The sequence below is a fragment of the Erpetoichthys calabaricus genome, chromosome 14, assembly GCF_900747795.2.
Source record: "Erpetoichthys calabaricus chromosome 14, fErpCal1.3, whole genome shotgun sequence".
In the NCBI taxonomy this organism is placed as follows: Eukaryota; Metazoa; Chordata; class Cladistia; order Polypteriformes; family Polypteridae; genus Erpetoichthys; species Erpetoichthys calabaricus.
The window spans coordinates 92,085,697-92,105,183 of record NC_041407.2 but is presented as its reverse complement, the minus strand read 5'-3'; the positions used below and the strand labels follow the sequence as shown (position 1 = coordinate 92,105,183).

The following is a 19,487-nucleotide window of genomic DNA, read 5'->3' as shown; positions in this document are numbered from 1 at the left end:
ATCATATTTTTTAATGGAAAAAAATGACATTGGTAATCTGTTATATCTTTTTATTTTATAAGGAAAATATCTTATTCATAAATTAAAATGGGCGCAAAAAAACCCAATGATACCCAAAATGTAAATGACACTTTATTTCAAAACATTAAAGTCTTGCATATATCTTTATAATTTTTTGAAATTTGTAATATACTTTTGTAGATTTTTGTATTTCCTTATATGCCTACTTGATTTGTATTGATAGATATTTGGTTATTTGTTTACCGCAAAATAAAAAGTTCATTTGACTTTGCATACAGATTAAGACTCAAATCTCGCGTGACCTAGCAACACTCATATCACGTGGCGAGGGTATTGACGCTTCCGCTTATGACGTTGGGCGCGTGCGACAGTGACTGTTCACTTCTGGTTCATATTTGCTGTGTAATAAGAGAGCGGCGGGTTGTTAAACAAGAAGCCACAGCAACATTGATAGACGAATAACGCCGCACGTGTTTATTTTATTTATTTTTCCTTAAGGAAGAATTTTAGGGTTAACGATGGAATACCTAATTGGCATCCAAGGACCTGATTTTGTTCTGGTGGCCGCCGATACAGTGGCTGCTAGCAGCATCATTCAGATGAAACACGGTACTGGTTTAATCATTTAAGTTGCTTTGGCTTCCGCGTTTGGGAATTGGGATAACATTATGAGAAATGTGTTCCTTATAATTTAGCAGCGTAATGTGTAGGGGGATTTATTCTGCATTCTGTTTTATGGATCCGTAGATAAGCCTGGGCCTCTAGTACCAGGCCTTCCCATTTAGGGGAAAGTGAAAGTAACATATATTTAATATGTTTGTTTCCTTTAACCTATTGCATGGAATTCAGAGTACGTACGCGTATGTTACTACAGGACAATCGAACCGTCTTCGAATAGATAATGTCTCTCCGATGGTCGGATAAATTCTCAAATTAAAGGGATATCAGTCTGGTCCTTGGTTGTAGTAAAGGGTGCAGATTTAATTTTGCCAAACACCTAGTCACAGGCTCGTTCTTGCTTTAAGTTAAACTTAAAGTATACTCATTATGTCAATACTCCTTTAATACGGCTGAATTTGAAAAAAATCATGACATGTTCATTAGCGCTTGTTTTGTTTGTATTCAATTTTATTATCCCAAGGGGGAAATCTGGCTCGTTTGCCGGTCCTACAGAGCGATTAGAAACACATCGGCATCACATACAAACTTGGTGCAAGTAACTTAATTTGGCAGTGGGCCAAATACTTTTGGTATTGCATTAGATCATAGTGTATATACAAATTAAAGTAAACATTAAGACGTGATTGATGCAGAGTCTAACTGTTCACCCCATGGTTTAAATCTGTGGATGTTAAGTTGATCTTATTTAGATTAATAGCAGTTGATAAGAAGGTGTATTTGAGTAGATTGCTTTTTATCCTTCAAACCTTGATCATATGACCTGATGACATCTAATGGAATTGAGAATCAAGTGAATGAGTGTGTCAAAATCTACATTGCTTTCCATAATACTTCCTTATTAAACACGTTTGTGAGATTTGATAGTTGACTGTTATTGCACCGTTTTAAAGTTTGCTTTTTTCTGTTTTTGTTGCTGACATTAAGATTTCCAAACCAGCCAAAAGAACATAAGTAAAGACCTAAAAGATTGACATCGCGATGGGACTTTCTCTAAAAAGACTCTGCTTCATAGGACAGATATACTGTAATGTTTTTTTAAACATGATGTTGCAGGGTTTGGAGTTTACCATTGAAGCATCAAGTGTGTGGCAGAAATCAAACCTGGACAGGACGCCAGGCCATCGCAGAGCTCCCTCACAATAACACAGAGCCAAAGCTGAGGTGCAAGTATCATGCACGTGTTGGTGATGTGCGTGTATTGGGAGAACAAACTCCCCACAGGCCGCAATTTGGTGTAGGCTTCTGAATTTGGGACCAACCACTAACTACTGCACTTCTATTCTGTTCCACAGTAAAGTGGTGGATAATAAGGAAACTGAAACGTGCATTATCGAATATGAATGTAGTAGTAGTGGGCTTAATTAGACTTAACCATCTTAAAATATCTTTAAACAAAGTGTCTTCTGACAAAAAGTAAAGTAAAATAAAAAATATGCCCTAATGCTTGCTTCTGAATTATTTTTGTTTAAACTGCTGTTTATCTACTTCTTGAACCTGCCTCATCCGATTCAGGATCATAGGGACCCAGCACTGGGTAAATAGGTGTCTGGCTTTCTGATATTATAAAGGTGTAATATATACTGAACAGCAAAAAAAAAAAATCCAAACAAGCGAGTAAGTATTCATGTGTTCAAATATATTACTGCTGTATAAGTTATTGTTGTTTTCATAATTCCTGTGGTATTAGCTCACCACAATACTTTAATAGTAGGTTAGTGCCTTATGAGTGTAAAACCCTGCAGTATTTTTTACTACAAAAATTTAATTGCTGATTCTAATGCTCTATTAAGGCATGCTTCCAACCTCTACAGCGGACATAAGGCAAATGATTGAGCAGAGCAGTGAATTAAAGGGAAGGAGTGCAATTTTGAATCTGCAATTAGCATACACTTCTTTGACATGTTGGAGAAAAATCCAAATGGATTACGACTAGGGGAGCGATTTGAGCCCAGGATGTTAAATCTCTAAGGCAGCAGCACAAGCCAGTGTGCAACAAAGTGAGCAGGACTGAGTTTGGGAATTCCCTGCATTAGGATAACAATAAACATCTGAATGATTAGCTAACATTTCTAAAAAGCCATTACTCTCACCACTTTAAAGACACGGTTCCATAACTTTGATTCAGATTTTTCATTGGCTTTTGCATTAATGGTTCTTCCATGTTTTCATTTTTAATGTTCTTCCGTTAATTTTCTGAGTAGTTCATGACTAGCTAAAAGCTTTCTACTAGTTTCATTTTATAAACACATTTGAAAATTTTGAAGATACTGAATATAAAAATAAAAAGCTGTTGCGCTGTCTGTAGTTTTTTCTTTTTGAAACTAAAGTGGTTAAGTTACTTTAGTCTAGGAGTGTGTGTGTTTGTATTGATCTGCATGGATATTAGTGCTGTAAAATTTGGGACAAAAGACTTAAATTCTTTCTTTGTATGAACCTCTGGCTCTTGTGACCTGAGTGCCACCCATCCAAGAATGGTCCTTACTATGTAACCCAATTGTTATATTTAATATATATAAAAATATAATGTTGGCTTATAACTTGACATGAATTTTATTAACCAAAAATATCTGGGTGTTAGTCTGTTAAAATTGAAATAGCCATCAATGGGTTTTTTTGTTTTTTTTATGTAAGATTTTATGCGTTCTTTTGAAAATAAGTTTGAAAAGTAACTAGAATGTGGAGAGCAATCCTCATATTATTGAAACTTCAGAATTTCAAAGTTAATTAATGATGGTGGATAAGTGTTTATTTGTATCTAAAATCTTATGAAAAGAATTACCCAATTGTAGACATTCAGATGAGAATTTCACTTGTATCCTGCACATGTGATCGTATAACTACCGCCATTACTACTTAGCAGTCAAATACCAGGCCTGTTCTCACTCTGTATGTCTTAGTCTAGTGTCATTTGCTGTAATTGATGACAACCTTTTTCTTTGTAGATTATGATAAGATGTTTAAACTCAGTGAAAAAATACTGCTACTGTGTGTTGGAGAAGCTGGAGACACTGTTCAGTTTGCAGAATACATTCAGAAAAATGTGCAGCTTTATAAAATGAGGAATGGTAAGTCTTCACTATTTGTGAAAAACTGGTATAAAAAAAAAAAAGTGTCCAGCTCTATGAAGTAACAGGCCTATCTTGAATGACATGAAATGTATATTTAATAAACTTCATTCATATATGGTTTTTATGTATTTTTTTTTTCATTTTATTTTATTTTACTGATTATAATCTAAATCTTTCTGTCAGGTAATGACATTTAATGTTCTTCATGGGACTTTATTTGGGTAAAACCCCCCTTTACCTTTTGCATCTGTGTGCTAGTATTCTGTTAATGTCTCCTTGGGTTGAGACTAATCTTGGAAAGGTACCAGCAGTGTTTTTGGTACATACATGCTGCTTACATTCTAGGCATTTCTAAGTGTGTGTGAAAAGCATTCCACTTTTCAGGAAGACCTTGTTCTGATAAATTTGTTCTTTTATTCCCTACCCCCTAGTGAGGATGGAGATATTAAATGACTTGTACATGCAGAGTTGTTTTGAGGTCTTGGCTTCTATTTCATCACCCACCCAGTTCAATATCTGTAATCCTGCCAATGCTGTAGTAACTCTGTACGGAAATATAATTTCATCACATTGTAGTTGGATTCTCCTCCTTTAGTGTGTAACTAAACTTTTGATTGTAGTTGATAATGGAATTGAATGGTAAACAGTAAGTCAACACCTCTGAGTGAGGATTTAGCTCCTGCTTCACTTTTGTTTCTCATGCATATCAGACCAGGAGCAGCAATGGATTATCAGACTTATAAAACAAGACCACACTCCTACTCCATTTACAGATAACAGACCTGTTTTCGTATCCTTCCTGCTTCATATGTGCCTGCAGAATGCTCCAGTACATGTTAGTGACTAATTAGAATGACCAAATAGATCATTCTTAAAGAGCAGAAATGTCCTCCAAAGCTTTGCAAATAGATTATTTTGCAGACCTCAATGGTACCTTTTGTATTTCATGCATGAACGCTATGAACAAGTGGAAAAACAAGGAGTGCAGATGGCAGAGTCTTACACCCATTCTTGAAGACTGTAGCTACATGTGTACTTTTAAAATACTTTTTTTGCAGCTGCCTCCACTGCTGAGGTTTTCCATTTATTCCCAGTCATTTTCACAGTCTCGCTTGGAATGCTGGTAAAGCTCTTCTGAAGCCAAGGGTTTAACTCTGCCTAAAATGAGGCATGTGTAGCTCCACTTTTTAGCTCTCCTAGGTCTGCAAAACTGATGGCCTAATTGTTTAAACCAAATTAACTACAAAGTGGTCTTCATTTGGCAGCTTAGCATTTAATTTTATGCAGTTAATTCAAAGAACACATTTTCTTGTGTTACTATCATTGTCCTTTTGTGTAGAAACAAGTCTCACTATGCTGGATCTCGAAATACTACTTGGGCACTGATTTTTTTTCTTGCCAGTTATAAAAGTTGCCACATCCCACGAGCCACCTTTAGTTGCCATCTAGTTTTTGTCTCTGACACAGATCCCATTTTTTCCCTGTGTGTGGTGAGACCTCTTGCTCTTCAGACAGCTCATTTAGACCAGCCTTACCACAGGTAACCCTGCCAAAAACAAGACTTCCAACAACTCTGTTCTAATGATTCAACGGACATTCAAGTATCTCCTCCCCACCTAGTACATTCTCATAAAGGGAGATGTGTGGAAAAAGAAAAGACTAAAATGTAGTCTTCACTATTTCAACTATCCACAGGATGATTATATTTTCTGTCAGTAATGGTGTTCTTGCCTGCAGCATTTTATCATATCTCACAACTTTAAAGAAACATATGATGTGTGGCAGCAAGTCTTGGAACACTAGAAAAACTTAAATGACAAATGTTGCCTTTTGTAGAATTTACACCGTTAATGTAACTGTTATTTGTGTATGCAGGGTATGAACTCTCTCCTGATGCCGCCGCCAATTTCACACGCAAGAATCTAGCCGATTATCTGCGGAGTCGGGTGAGTTGGATATGCATCCATTCTTGTACGTCTGGCAAAAATATACACTTTAATACATCATTTTTCACTTTATTTTCAGCATCATTATGGTGTTGTGGTAAAGGTTTTGTGTACTGTTTTGAGAAACACTACCATATCCAGTCTGAAAATAAATTAGTCTTCTTTTCTACTGTCATCTGAAAGTTCAGATAGTTGTAACCAAGGAAATGATGAAGAATTCTGTTTCATTATTTTGTTTTGCAATGACTGAGGAGGTTCTATGTGTTTTTACTTATGGGACACAGAGAGACATTTTTTATTTCACTTACAGTAACATTCTGCTGCATTTGGGCATTGCTGAAATATGTTTTTGTGTTTGTCTGTCTGTTTATTGCCAACCAAGTTATTGTGTAAATAAAACTGTGTTTAGTGTGATATTCTTTCAAGAACCAATCTGTTCTTCCAGTATATGCAGCTACCACTAAGCCCAAACTGTTAATAAACACTAGCCTACTAGTTTGTTAACTTACACTTTTTTTTTTTGAAGAGGTGTGTGACCTGGACTTGGTTTTACTAAGTACATTAATGATAATCAAAAACAGTCAACACATGTACCAAGTAAAGCTGAGTCACAACCGATCAAACAATTTGTCAGTTACAGCTTGATAGTAATGGAAGAAGTTATTCATCAAGATATTTTACATCAATAGCTTCTTCTGATAGCTTTATTGGTGAGTCCAGCTAAAATGAAGAAAGGTAGACCTTGTCTGTTTACTGCAAACATTAATACTGACTCATGTAGACTTGAAGCTAAACAAAAAAAAAAAAAAATAAGAAGTGTTGGTTGCTATATCCATTACAGTATAATTTTATTTACAAAATATGCTCTATATATTGCTTTTTGTATATCTGTATAATACTTTTATCTTAATATATTCAATATAATCTACAACATAGAAATACTAATAATCACTTAAATGAGAATACTGCCTATGTGTTGGTCTTACCCGTGCTGTATTTGATGTACACTTGTTAGGTATAAGGGAATAATATTTTTCTGCTACTATTATGTATACAGTGGCTTTTACACAAAATCTACATCTTAATATTATTAGACAGGTAATCTCTAAATCTGGAGTGTAAGCCTTACAATTTATAAAAGACTCCTGGTTGTTGTCTGACCTTTTTTATTTAAATAGTACAGAAAATTCTCATAATGAGCCAATTCTCAGCATTATTAGTGCTTCTTTGGAATTCTTATTTTTGTTTTAAATTTTCTTTCCTGCAGATTAGATGACTCTATAATCTCTATAGATGAAATTATTCTAGTAATTTAAGATGATTTATATTCTAGGTAAAGTGAGCTTTTCAGGCATTTCTGATATAATTCAATAATGAATATTATTTAATATGCTTTAGAATTAGAAGACTTTGAAATGAGGCGATTTTACCATTATATCCAAAGAAAGGTGTTTGTATGAAACTCCATTTTTATTTATTTATTTTTCACACATCTGTTTTCATGCTGTAATTGACTCACTCAGGATTTGAATTTGTACCATACCCTTCCGCTGTTCTAGTCCACGTGTGCATGCTTGTGTCCAGAGGCACTTATTGTTTCATCAATATAGTATTTTTCAAAGAATAGTAGATGTTGTCACAAATCTTATTTTATCTTTTTTCCTACAGAACAAGAATTTTCTGTGTAAGCAAATGCATAATGTAATATTTGTATGTTGTAGTATAACTTGAAAACTGTGAGATAGAGTGGCAATGAAATTGTGCTTCTGTTCTCTGAACTACTTGCTGTTTTTCTTCTCCAAATAAAAAGGCACACGGGAGTCAATTTGAAGTAAACTAGTACAACATTGTGCCCCTCCACTCAAGCCTCCTTGTGTTTTGCAACCTTTTTTAGGTTATAGTGGGTATTGAATCATATAGTACAGTGTAGCTTTCATGTGTTTACCAAGAAGTCTTTAGCCACAATCCTGAAAGCCCCTCATACCTGCAGTTGTATTTCTGGATTCGTTCAGATTTATTTTCCTCTTCATATCAGGTTTGGTCTTCAGTTTATCTGTATTTTTATTACTGAATGTTAATAGCTTGCTCAGTTTTCAAGAAGTTTGTGAATGTTTGTAATGCAGGATTTGTTTTCCTGAACTGTTAACAAATGAAGCTTTGGTGCTTTTTTAATACATAACTTTTTAAAGTATGGAAGAGTTAACAAACACAATGTTTATTATGGATATCAGAAGAGGAAACTCAGTGAATAGATATTGCAGTGCAGAGCAAGAGTAGTGACCTTTAGCTTTCAAAGTTTCATTCAAAGGCAGATTTTTCTTTTTGGTGTCTTTCAGAGTCTTCAAGACCCAAGAAAACCCTTTAAGGCCACTTAAAGGCCAGAACTGACTAGACAAAAAATGATTGTAATATAAACAAGCTGTTTTAGAACCTTATCTAAAAAATCCCCTGTTCACACTGCTGGTATTGTGTAAATCATATGGTGGTGGATAGTAATCTTGTTGCCTAGGGAAGACTAAATTGTATTCTCCCTTATCACACAGTGTCACTCTTGTGCATTAATTTATGAAAGCGAGTCAACATTTTTAAATATAGATGAAACCATTAAATATCTTAACATAAGCAAGTATAGAACAACTCCTATTCATCTTTATAGAACCATACACACAATCTTAGCTGGACCTCGTGCCCTTAATGTAAAATGGTTTGTGGAAAGCTGAACTTGTTTTTAATATTGCTTTTCCAAGACATTTATATAACTATTTTATCTGCTTGTTCCATGTGCACTAAAGTACTGCAGAATTTGTCAGATTTACAGCTCATGATTCAGGCGGTTTTGGGTCTGGAACCAGAAAATAAAGTGAAAGTGGAATACTTCACATTTTTAATTAGCTGACAAAAGTACAAGGAATGTTCAACAGGCAACTGAAAGTGTTTTGTAGCTTTTTGTTTTTTTCTTTTAAACATATTTAATTACTAACCCATTGAAAGGGCACACTGTACAGGCAGACATTGCTGTCAAAGTGGCTAATGCAGGCACACCTGTACCATCTGTCTCTATTTGTCATGTGACCAAACAATAGCCAATTATTCATTTTCTGAATTATTCCACTGGGTTTAGGCAGGGCTGTTTTTTGCCCTTTGTTAATTTGTTAGGAAGTGTAACAGTGTCTGTCACAATAGGAGAAAAGAAAATAATTACAAAAAATAATTAAGCAAGATAATTGATGTGGTGAAGTTGAATGCTATAGCTGCTTCTGCGGTGAGCTACATCTCTGCTGGGAGCCATGTATCTATCTCTCTGTGGACTAGGGGGCTATGCCAGGACCTGGAGAGGGGATACTTGGCTTGTTTGCAGTAGATGAGACTTGCCAACATTGACTTGTTGGGTCTGTGGCTCTTCACAGCTGTATGAAATTGCATGTGAAGCATGCAATGTGTGACACCATCCATGTATAAATCAAGCAATGGTTTGTTGTTTCACTATTTCGAGGGCTATAAGCCTGTTAATGGCTAAGATACCATATTTCCAGTGTGCCAGCCATGTTTACATTTTATTTATTTATTTATTTTGGAACTTCTGTAAAATTTGTATTTCTGCTTGGGGGACAAATAAGTTCTATCCATCTATTCATCCATCCAGCCATCCTTAAAGCAGATCCTTAATTAACAAATTCATTGTAGAACATATACATTTTGAATGACATCAGATGCTAATACCTCTTGTTTTCATCCTCACAAGGACTGTTACTTTAAGCTCTTTTTATTGATACTTTAAGTTCTTCTTAACAGAACACTGTTCAAATTGAGAATATATATAAATATATATATATATATATATATATATATAAAATTTATTTTTTTTTAGCTGTGTTTCTGTAAGATCTATACCCCTACAATGCATGTTTGTTCCCTCAGTTTTCAACCTGTCTTTCCTTTTTGCATAACACAGTATTGTTAACTATGAATTTTAGTATGGTTCTAGATATTGAAAATCTGCAGGGATAAAATGACTGTATTGCCATTTTTTATACTTTATCTCCATAATCAATTCATAAGATTTCACATCAGTATAGTGTAATTTCGGCTGTTTTTCTGTTCTCTTCTATAATCCAACATGAAAGGCAAGAATAAGTCTCATAAGGCAGTGTTTCAATTGTTCACACCAAGTCTTTCAAAAAACTTGTCTTAATTAATCCTTTTGATTATGTTGTGAGGAAAGGGAGCACCCTTTTTAATAATTGCCCATAGTATTATTTTAGTTTTATTTTGCTGTTGGGTGAATTTAGTGGAGTTGTCCAGTAATTTTAGGGGGAGATTGTCTCTTATATTACACCCTAATGTGCCCTATCGCACAAATCCACACTCGATATTACCAAATAGGTCCTTTAATGCAAGAGGTGTTGCCTGCTTGAAATATGCATACATTTGTGTACTTAGAAGAAAAAGGTATATATAATTATTATATGTTGACTATTAAGCACTACAGGATTACATGCTGATGTGAGTTACAATTCAAACACCAAATCACTGTGGTAGGTTTCACAAGCAACAAGAGCACCTGTTCCCTATGCTTCAAAACAATTGCTGCATTTTTTTTAATCTTATTATTTTAATTTATTTATTTTCTTTTTTAACCTCTAAACTGCAAAGTAATCGGAAGCCGGAAGCTTCCTATCACAAACTGAACACAGCAGGGAAAAAGAGCTCGGAAAACTTTAGATAATGTAGTTTATTTGAACTCCCTGTGGGGAGCACAATGGCACCAGGCTGCTGCCTCACAACCCCAGAGAACTGGGTTTGTATTCTGGCCTGAGTGTTGTCTATGTGGTGATTGTAAATTCTTCCCGTGCTCACTTGGGTTTTCTCTAGGTGTTGTGGTTTCCTCATACATCCCAAAGATGTGCAAGTTAAGTTGACTGTAATCACTAAATTGGCCCCATGTGAGTGAAGGTGTGTGTGGTTTGTGTAGTACTGGTGTCCTATCATAAGTTGGCCCTGCATTGCATCCGGTGCTGCTAGGCCATGGCTATAGCTCCAAACAGCTTTGTGATTGAATAATCTTGGTGAATTTACCTTCCTATCAATTTTCTAAACATTTCATGAAATGTCTATATTTTTAAGTATGTATGATTATGTTTAGATAAAGTGTTTTTTCCCCATTATTTTCTCAAAATAAGGACTTTACATTTAAATAAATTTAGTACACTAGCACCAGTTGCTGTTGTGTTTTGGTATCAACTCCTAAAACAGATGAGCAACATCTCAGAATCTTTCACACAAACACTCTTGCCAGACTACAGCCAAAGGTATGAAGTATTGCCACAGGTTACTGATACTGTGTGACCTTAGGCTTTATAATAATTCTTATTAATTTTGGAGGTATTTCAGCAGATCAGTATGGTGCTGAGCCTACCATCCTAGCAAGGAAGGTTTTCTTTTCATTTGCTATCCTGTAGACACAAGCCAGTGATTAATACCTGATTTCTCTCTCTTTATGCTACTGTTTGGCAGATCTCTCACCAACAGCTGTACTCCTTTGATTGTTTACTTGCTTGTTAAGGATGGAAATTATTTCCTTAATATTACATGAGGCTACTGGAACTTTGCTTTACCACTTTAGCACAGCCTTGTAATTCTGTGCATTCTATTATAAGTAGGGATAAGATGGTAAATTGATAAGTGTAGTGTGTGATAGGCTTTGGCTATGTGAAACTATCTTAGTTATTCTTAAAAGCTCAGCTCTATTGTCCCACTTTCCTTTTGTATTGAATTTCTCAGGTTTCCTCACTTTTTTTGCACATCTGTTGATTTTTTTTTTTTTAGTTCATCCTCTGTGAAATGTTGCCTTATAAAGATTGAGAATATTGTCTTCACAGATTATTGTACCAAGACTGTACTGTTAAATGCTGCAGCTAAATCAAACATTTTTGAAAGTATTCATTAGGCTAAAAACAGACCAGGGGTGTGGCATAGCCAGAAATAAGTCAGATATGGTTAACAATTGATTTTTTTCTCTACCTGCAAAGTGCACAGATTTGGTAGAATCACACAAACAATGTCAAATGCTAATAAAGAAGAGTTACGCCCAGGTGTCAGAAGTGAGAGAAGAAAATTGAATTGCATTTATAATGAGCAGAGCTCTGCATTCTCTCCTGGGAGAACCACTGTCTCCTTACTCTTCTGTGCAGAGAGTTGAGGTGCAGGTTAAATTACCTGGAAATTTATTATACTTTGTAGCACTGCTTTTTGACCTGAGAGGTAGAGTATTTGAACATTATAATCCGGAGAACATTGGATTTTATATTGTTTGGGTTGAGTTATTTACTTAAATGGGGTCACTGGGAGGTTGCACAAGGTGTACCACTAGTGTGACTTTTGCGTTACAGATTTTTTTGCTTCTGACTTTCAGCTCAAAGAGTGAATTGTGAGTGACTCTCATTGTGTTACATTTTTGTGTTTTAACGCCTCAGTGCATGTTTTACACTGCAGAGCATCTGGTTAAGAGCAGCATTTTGTCCATTCCATGCATTCATTTTTGTACTCTGTATTTTGCATTATAGGATCCAACATTGCATTTGTTTATGCTGGCAGCTTTAGTTGCAAGGGAACAGCTAACACTGGACAAAATGTTATCCCATTAAAATACATACATAAAATATAAATTGATTCAAAATAAATGAGTGTAATATATACATCTTTGGAGATAAAGACTGGGAAGAAATTGTAAATTCAACATAGTGACTGGGTCAACAGTCAAACCCAGGTTCTCAGAAGTGTGAGGTACAAACATTAACTACTGTGTTGCCTGAGTCCATACCTCTGTCGACTAAACAGGCCTGTTTCCCCATCAAAGCATGTGTGATACTGTAAGGATATGTTGAGAATGGCGCCTTCCTGAGCACTGGTGAAGACCCCTGCAGAGGAAGCGACATGTGTAGACGGCACAGGCGTGTGGCAATCACACCCCCCTTGTAACTACCCCTCCTTCTTTGCATCCTTTATGCTTGTTGTCATTACACTCTCCTATAGTGTGCGTGAGTGCTGACTTGCTTGCAGGACTAGGCTTTATAAAAACATTGCAAGCTTTTCATGGCAGAATCTATCTCTTGAGTCATGCCTGCGTTATTCATTACTTTGATACTTCTAAATTATTGAAAGTAATTTCCTAAAATATATCATCTTGATTCTGAAGAAACATTTAATGTGCTACATGAATTGCCTTTTAAAGCAAGACACAATTCTTTCCTGTGAGCCAAATGACATACCCTTTAAAAAATAAGAGTTGGAACAACTCCACAGTGGGACTTGAACTCTTTAAATTACTTAATTGGTGTTGCTCATAAAGGGATTGGTGAGAATATCAACCATGTGGCTTTCAAGTGTACCTACAATACTGCACAGCCACATTGTCTACACAGATGTGGCTTCTTCAATTACCAAATGTCATTGACGTCTGGAGATTGATGAGTAAGGCAAACTTGGAAGTGACTGTGTTCTAGGCAACTGAATTCACAAAGGTGAATGAGAGACCTGGCTGGTAAATCACTTGACTTTGCTAATGTGGCATGTGTGTATTTGTTTTCTTTACAAAGTAACAAGAATGGACCTATAAATTTGTCATTGTTTTATGTGATAACCTCAATCTTGATTATACAAGGAAAAAGTACAGCCTGCCAGTCCATGTCAGAGCTGACTTACTGTATGTACACACTTGCACTTATTTTCTGTAGTTGTTGCCAAATTTTGGGTAAGAAAGATTGGCATTTGGACATCACCAGTGACTTTCTGAGCTGTTATAACTATGACCTTAAAGAACGCAACCCTTTACTTCATCAGCTTGAACCAAATTCTTTCAATGTGTTATGAGTTTTAACAGATGTAACTGCACATTTTTTAGGCCAGCTGCCTATTCAAGCAGGTACAGTACCAGTCAAAAGTTTGGACACACCCCTAAATTTTCATGTTTGTTTTTTTTTTTTTTTTTTAAATAAATCAAAATACCATCAAATTGATTTTAACAATACAGCCATTAGTAGTTTTGCTAATGACTATTCTTGAAATGGCTGATCTTTATCTATTTTTAATATTTACATGTAACCCTACTGTATAACCCCATTTTCATCAGTCATTCCTTTAGTGTTCTAATGGTCAGCTCCCTTAGTTTAACCTTAAATTAGTCATGTTTGAATTCTAATTGATTATTAGAGAAACATTTGCCATTGCAGTATCAAGCACTGAAACCTATTATGCTGTCTTGGGTTGCATAGTACTGGTACTCTCAAAGTTTAGTTCTACAAAGTGAAACCGCATTCTCAAGAATAATGTCACTTACAAACCAAATACCAGTACCGTCTTCAACAGAGAAAAGACAATTCTGGGATGCTGGTCTAAGACGTTCCTGAAATTGACAAAGGAAAGGGTTAAAATGAGCAGAAGAACATGGACAGTGGACAGAATATGTCTGGAAAAGACTATTATACTTCACATTCTGAGGCCATCTTTTCTCTATCGCAGATGACCCTGGTATTTGATGTTTATTTAAGGAAGACATCAACTGGGGACCTGTAAGCTGTTTGTTTCTGAAAGTACAGACTCTCATGTCTTTATGCAGTTGTACATCTGAGTTTTCCCCTTCTTTTTCCTTTCTGGTTAGATCCGGTTTGCCCTCTTCTTTCAAGACAGTGCGGATGCATTTCTATTAAATCTTCAGTTTCTTTCTAATGTGACATGCAATAACCTTCATTGTGCAAAAAAATACTGATGTTTCCTGTGAAAGCTGTTTAATTTTGTCAATTTTTTAACCTTAATCTGAACATTAGGACTGTCACTACCTTGTAACCCAAGAGAACATGACAGGTTCTAGTGGTGCCATTGCCATTACAAAAGTTTCTCTAATAACTAATTGGCATTTAAACATGATTGATTAAGGAAGAGCTCAAGAAGTTGACCGTTAGGACACTGAAGGAATGGCTGCGGGAAATGTGGCTTTTCAGTCTTATGTCAATAATAAATTAAAGGTTAGTCATTTCAGGCAGTATTAAGAACCCTAGTAATGTCTTGTCTGTATTTTAAAATCAGTGTAATGCTACCTTACTTTTTTTAAATCATCAGTTTCTACCAAACACATTACATTTTCTGGGTGTGTCCAAACTTTTGACTCTGAAGGTATACAGTTTTATGTTCTAAAATATTTTGTGCCATCTTGTTGTCGGCAAAGCATCATATTTCTTTCATCCAGTAGAACTGACCCTATAAGGACATATTTTCTTTTTGTGTTTAAATGTCTTTTTTTTTTTCTTTTTTTTTTTTTTTTTTTTATAAAAGGTCTTGCCTTAAAGTTTTTAATGAGGCTGGTTGGCACAACTCCAAGCTGAAAGTCTCTCATTGCTGCGGGCGCTGCCCTCTCCTGGCAGGGGGCTCCGGCGCCAGCGATGTGACTTCCCGCCAGATGTCACACTGCCGCCTGTCACCACGCCCCCCCACCCCTTCATACATACAGACATGCACGCGCACATACTCCCCCTGTTTATTTAGGAAACTGTGCCTTAACTGGCACTTCTCTGGAATTTCACGCATTCTACAACTGGTATGTGTGTGTTTTTATTTAATCAGAAATCTGTTAAATGAAGAGTTGATAATGAAAAACAGTGTTTCTTAAAAGTTTTAGGAAAGAATAATGTAATTGATTGACATCAGCATTTAGTTTGGCGAACTGTTTTCTATTGGCTCTTTTTGTGGATCACTTTTCTGCCTATCTGTGTGGTGCTGTGGTTTTGCTTAAGCCTCTTCTCTGCCTGTTGTCATCCACTTGCCTAATGAAGTGGAACTGCCCAAGAGTCTGCACCTATTCATGACATTGCCTCAGGGACTGTATCCAGTAATGGAGCTTCTTGCAGTACTGTGTGCATTAGCATGGCTCTACACATAAAATTGACTCTATTTGTAGCTGCCATTATGTGTAATATTTTTTTTTAAACCTACTCAGATGGTAGTTGTGATAAAATAAATAAAAAAGGAGAAAACTGGCATGGAGTAATGCAACTAAACTGTTTACAAATAGGAACTTGTATGTCCAATGAGGAGGAGAAAGCATGTGTATTTTATCATAGACATAATAAATGATACCTTTTGTCTACATTAGTCTTTAGTAAAGATAGATTTGAAACATCTTCTTTGTTTGTAGCTACTAGGAGTTAAAAGTTTAGCCAGAAAGTGAGAGTACACCCGTTTGTTGTTTTTATTGTGTCCCCCTCCCCTCTTTGCAACATAACAAACTGCCTACTGTGAATGTGTCATGAAGTTTATTATGTAGCACAGAGTGTGAAAGTATCAGCCCTATTAAAATGTTTACTTAGTAATTTCAAATGAGCTGAAACTTTTACGAAAACATTTACTCCTTAATAAGAAGCTAACACAACTTCACACTTTGTTGTAGTGCTTTAATGAGTGAGTGCGGGCACATATTTAACTCTCAAGGCCATCTGTGGTGTGTGGCCAATTTGAAAGAAGAAGGGCTCATTAGGTGCATGTTCTGTTCGAGTAGAGGTTGGTGTGTTTCATAAGTAATTTTTTTTTTTTCTTTCTATTTTCTGTTTGACTAGACTCCATATCATGTGAACCTACTGCTGGCAGGGTATGATGACCATGATGGACCTGCCCTCTACTATATGGACTACTTGTCTTCATTGGCCAAAGCCCCATTTGCTGCTCATGGTTATGGAGCTTTCCTCACTCTCAGTATACTCGACAGATACTACAAACCAGGTGAGGATTATTAGTTAGCTTTTTTGCCCAAAGATGAAAGTGTGGAGTATATTTTGAGTTGGTTTAAAAGAAACGCAATAGAAAATAACGTGCATATAATAGCTAAAACTCCCCTGTAGGGCTTGTTGCTCTTCAAGGAATTGTAAAAAGACTGTGTATTTAATGCACATAAAAAAAGTATTTTTATATGTTGTAACAAGAGGCAGCAAGTTATTAGTGTTCCTCCCTGCTAAGAATTATGTCCTGAATCAATTATGACATTTATAGGTTTATATTGTCATTACTGTCACATGTACAGAGTACAGTGAAATTCTTAACTTGCATGTGCTAATCAATGTACGACATGCCACCAGTGCCATGACTACTTTACCTTGAAATGTCTGTATTACTTACTTGAAATATACCTGCCTTACTTTAAAAATTCTGTCTCTCGTTTAGGCATTTTTTTTGTATAAAATCCAGAAGTAAGGGGACACAAAATGGACAACAAAGTACAAATTATTTGAACAAATAAAAACACTAATTGTCCTATTGGGTTCACCTTCACAAGTTCTTGAAACTGTTCACAAGATGGGGTGGCTCACCCACATGCTCATTTCTCCAGTACTACCAAAACACACTCTGTTTGATTCTTTTGTATCGCTGCTCCACCCAGGCCAGTTTCTTCAGTCTGTGAGCTTTTTAACTCCGCTCTCCTCTTGTCTTCTAATCTAGTTTAAGGCAGCCTCCAGCGAAACCCCTGGAACACTTTTATAGGTTCAGGGTTTGCTTTCTTCGGCTACATTAACAGCAGGCTAGAAATTCATCTTGAGGTGCCCAGTGTTCATTCACCCCAAACCCTTAATCCCCCATAAAGAGTAAGATTGATGGTGGTTCTTTGTTCCTTTCTTAAAGGAACATGTATCAGTGAAAACCATTATATTATTAAGAGAACGTCCATGGCTTTTCTCTCTCAGTATACTGCTTATTTTGTCAACTGTACCATTCTCCCATTCTGGTGACCCTAGTGCACACAAGACAGGAACTCCCAGCCTCTAGCAGTTCCTGCCTTTACAAACTGGCATAATACAGATTTCACCTTTGGATTGGATGGATGGCATTGTTTACATTTGCTGTAGGACTTGATCCTTCCCTATGTTATATTAGCTCTTCTTTGACCCTGTTAACTCTTGAAAGCTAGGCATTCCATCATACTATATACAAGGTAAAGGAAAACAAGAACAAATTTTCCTTGCTGCTCTGCAAAGACAGCAACTGTGACCATGTGAATGACTGACATGCTGGCAGAGATTTTTTTAGAATTGAACAGCAGTTGTGAATCTGTCAAAAATGAGACACACAGCATCATACAGAACGCAGGATTAAGTGTCTGGAGATGGAAGTATAAGAAGACATTAAGCAAAAACTGGAGATTAAGGACACTGTTGGTGTCCGCATATAATAGGGAAGGAAGATCGAGGTTTGCAAGTTTGTTGTACTTGCGAATCGTGGTGCTGGAGGGTGGTGACATGTCACATGTTGATTAACACAAGCAAGTTACTTTGTATATGAGAACATCTTGATCCAGTAATAATGTTTTAAACTACCCCTCTTATTCTAATGAGGCTGAGTTTTGTACATGAACATTTTTTGTTCTTTGGTAAAGTAGCACAGAGTTGCTCTTTGCAATACTGCAAATAGTATATAGGTAGCATCTTATACTTGGAGAACGTTTGTGCCTGGGTTGAGATCACTAGATGGAGTCTATATTGTTGCTTCTAATGGGCTGTATATTTTTGCTGCAGTCAATTTATATCCCTATTCTTTACAGAACTAACTCGTGAAGAGGCTGTGGAGCTACTGAAAAAATGTGTGGATGAGGTATGCTTTATAACATTCTGAGTGGTTGCCAAAGTTGAAAGGCAAAGTCTCATCTTTGTTTTATGGGTACCGTTTGGGCGCGCACAGAGCACTGCTGTGTCTGTATAGTTTATTAGAAATGTGCTTTGTACTTTGTGTATTCATCCCTTTACATTTATCGCTGGTTGTTTGTTTTTTTTTTCTTTCAGTTGAACAAGAGGTTCATCCTTAACCTTCCTGCTTTTAATGTTCGACTCATCGATAAACATGGTATTAAGGACCTAGAAAAGCTTCCCCTTGCCACAACCAGCACTTCCTGATTTTTGAAATTGGCCAGCTTCTTATTTTATACTTAGTTGCCTATAGTTTCTTGTGAACCAGAATAAAATAAAAACTCTTAATGTTCTTTTTCTAGCCAATGCTTACCATACAGGATTATGTTTTGTGTCTGGATAAAGAAAATAAAGGAAGGGACTTGCTCCATTACTGGAATGAGGGCATAAAACTACCATTAATTTCAAAGAAGGTTGTAAAATTACAATGCAGATAGCTTTAGGAATAGTGACTACATAACATTTTCAAAAAAAGAAAACAGCCCTGGCAGGGCACAAAGCTTCCACAAAGCCAGGCCCAGTCGCGGGTCTCCATTTAACCTAGAATGCACATCTGGGACCCTTTTAGACATGTTAGGAATGTACAAATCTCTAAATGGACAATGATCAGGTGTGGAATTCAAAGCAAGGATGCTGTTTATATGAGGCAGTAGCCTAACCAATGTGCCGCCCTGGAATATTGAATACATTTTGAAAATCCAACAAGGAAATTTAATTTTAAATGATAACCATGTCACCCATTGGTGGAGTCTGTGCCCTGGATATGTTGGTTGGTAAAATATACAGATGGATGATAGCCATAAAAATAGATTCCTTTAGAAATGTTATGATAGTGGGAGAAAAGAACATAAGTGTAAAGTGTGAACAAGGATAAATCGGTGACATTGCAGTAAAAAAATAATGAAACAAGACTATAATATCCTAGACATGTAGGGCTGAGTTTTGGAGCGCTTCCTGAGAACACCATTTTGGCAAAGTATACATCTTTGAAACACAAATGGCTTTGTCACACTTCCCTGTTGTGTGACTTTATGAAAGGCCTGTTTAATCAT

At 36.1% G+C, this 19,487-nt stretch overlaps 1 protein-coding gene across 1 annotated transcript; it reads left to right on the top strand.

The window, feature by feature from the left end:
- Positions 1-381: 381 nt before the first annotated feature.
- psmb2 (proteasome 20S subunit beta 2) lies at positions 382-18,736 on the top strand. The gene is made up of 6 exons (XM_028819088.2): positions 382-630; positions 3,645-3,767; positions 5,646-5,716; positions 16,321-16,483; positions 18,294-18,343; positions 18,532-18,736. Exons 1-6 carry the CDS (start codon positions 540-542, stop codon positions 18,640-18,642), a joined length of 609 nt encoding a protein of 202 aa, XP_028674921.1. The 5' UTR covers positions 382-539; the 3' UTR covers positions 18,643-18,736.
- The last annotated feature ends 751 nt before the right edge of the window (positions 18,737-19,487 follow it).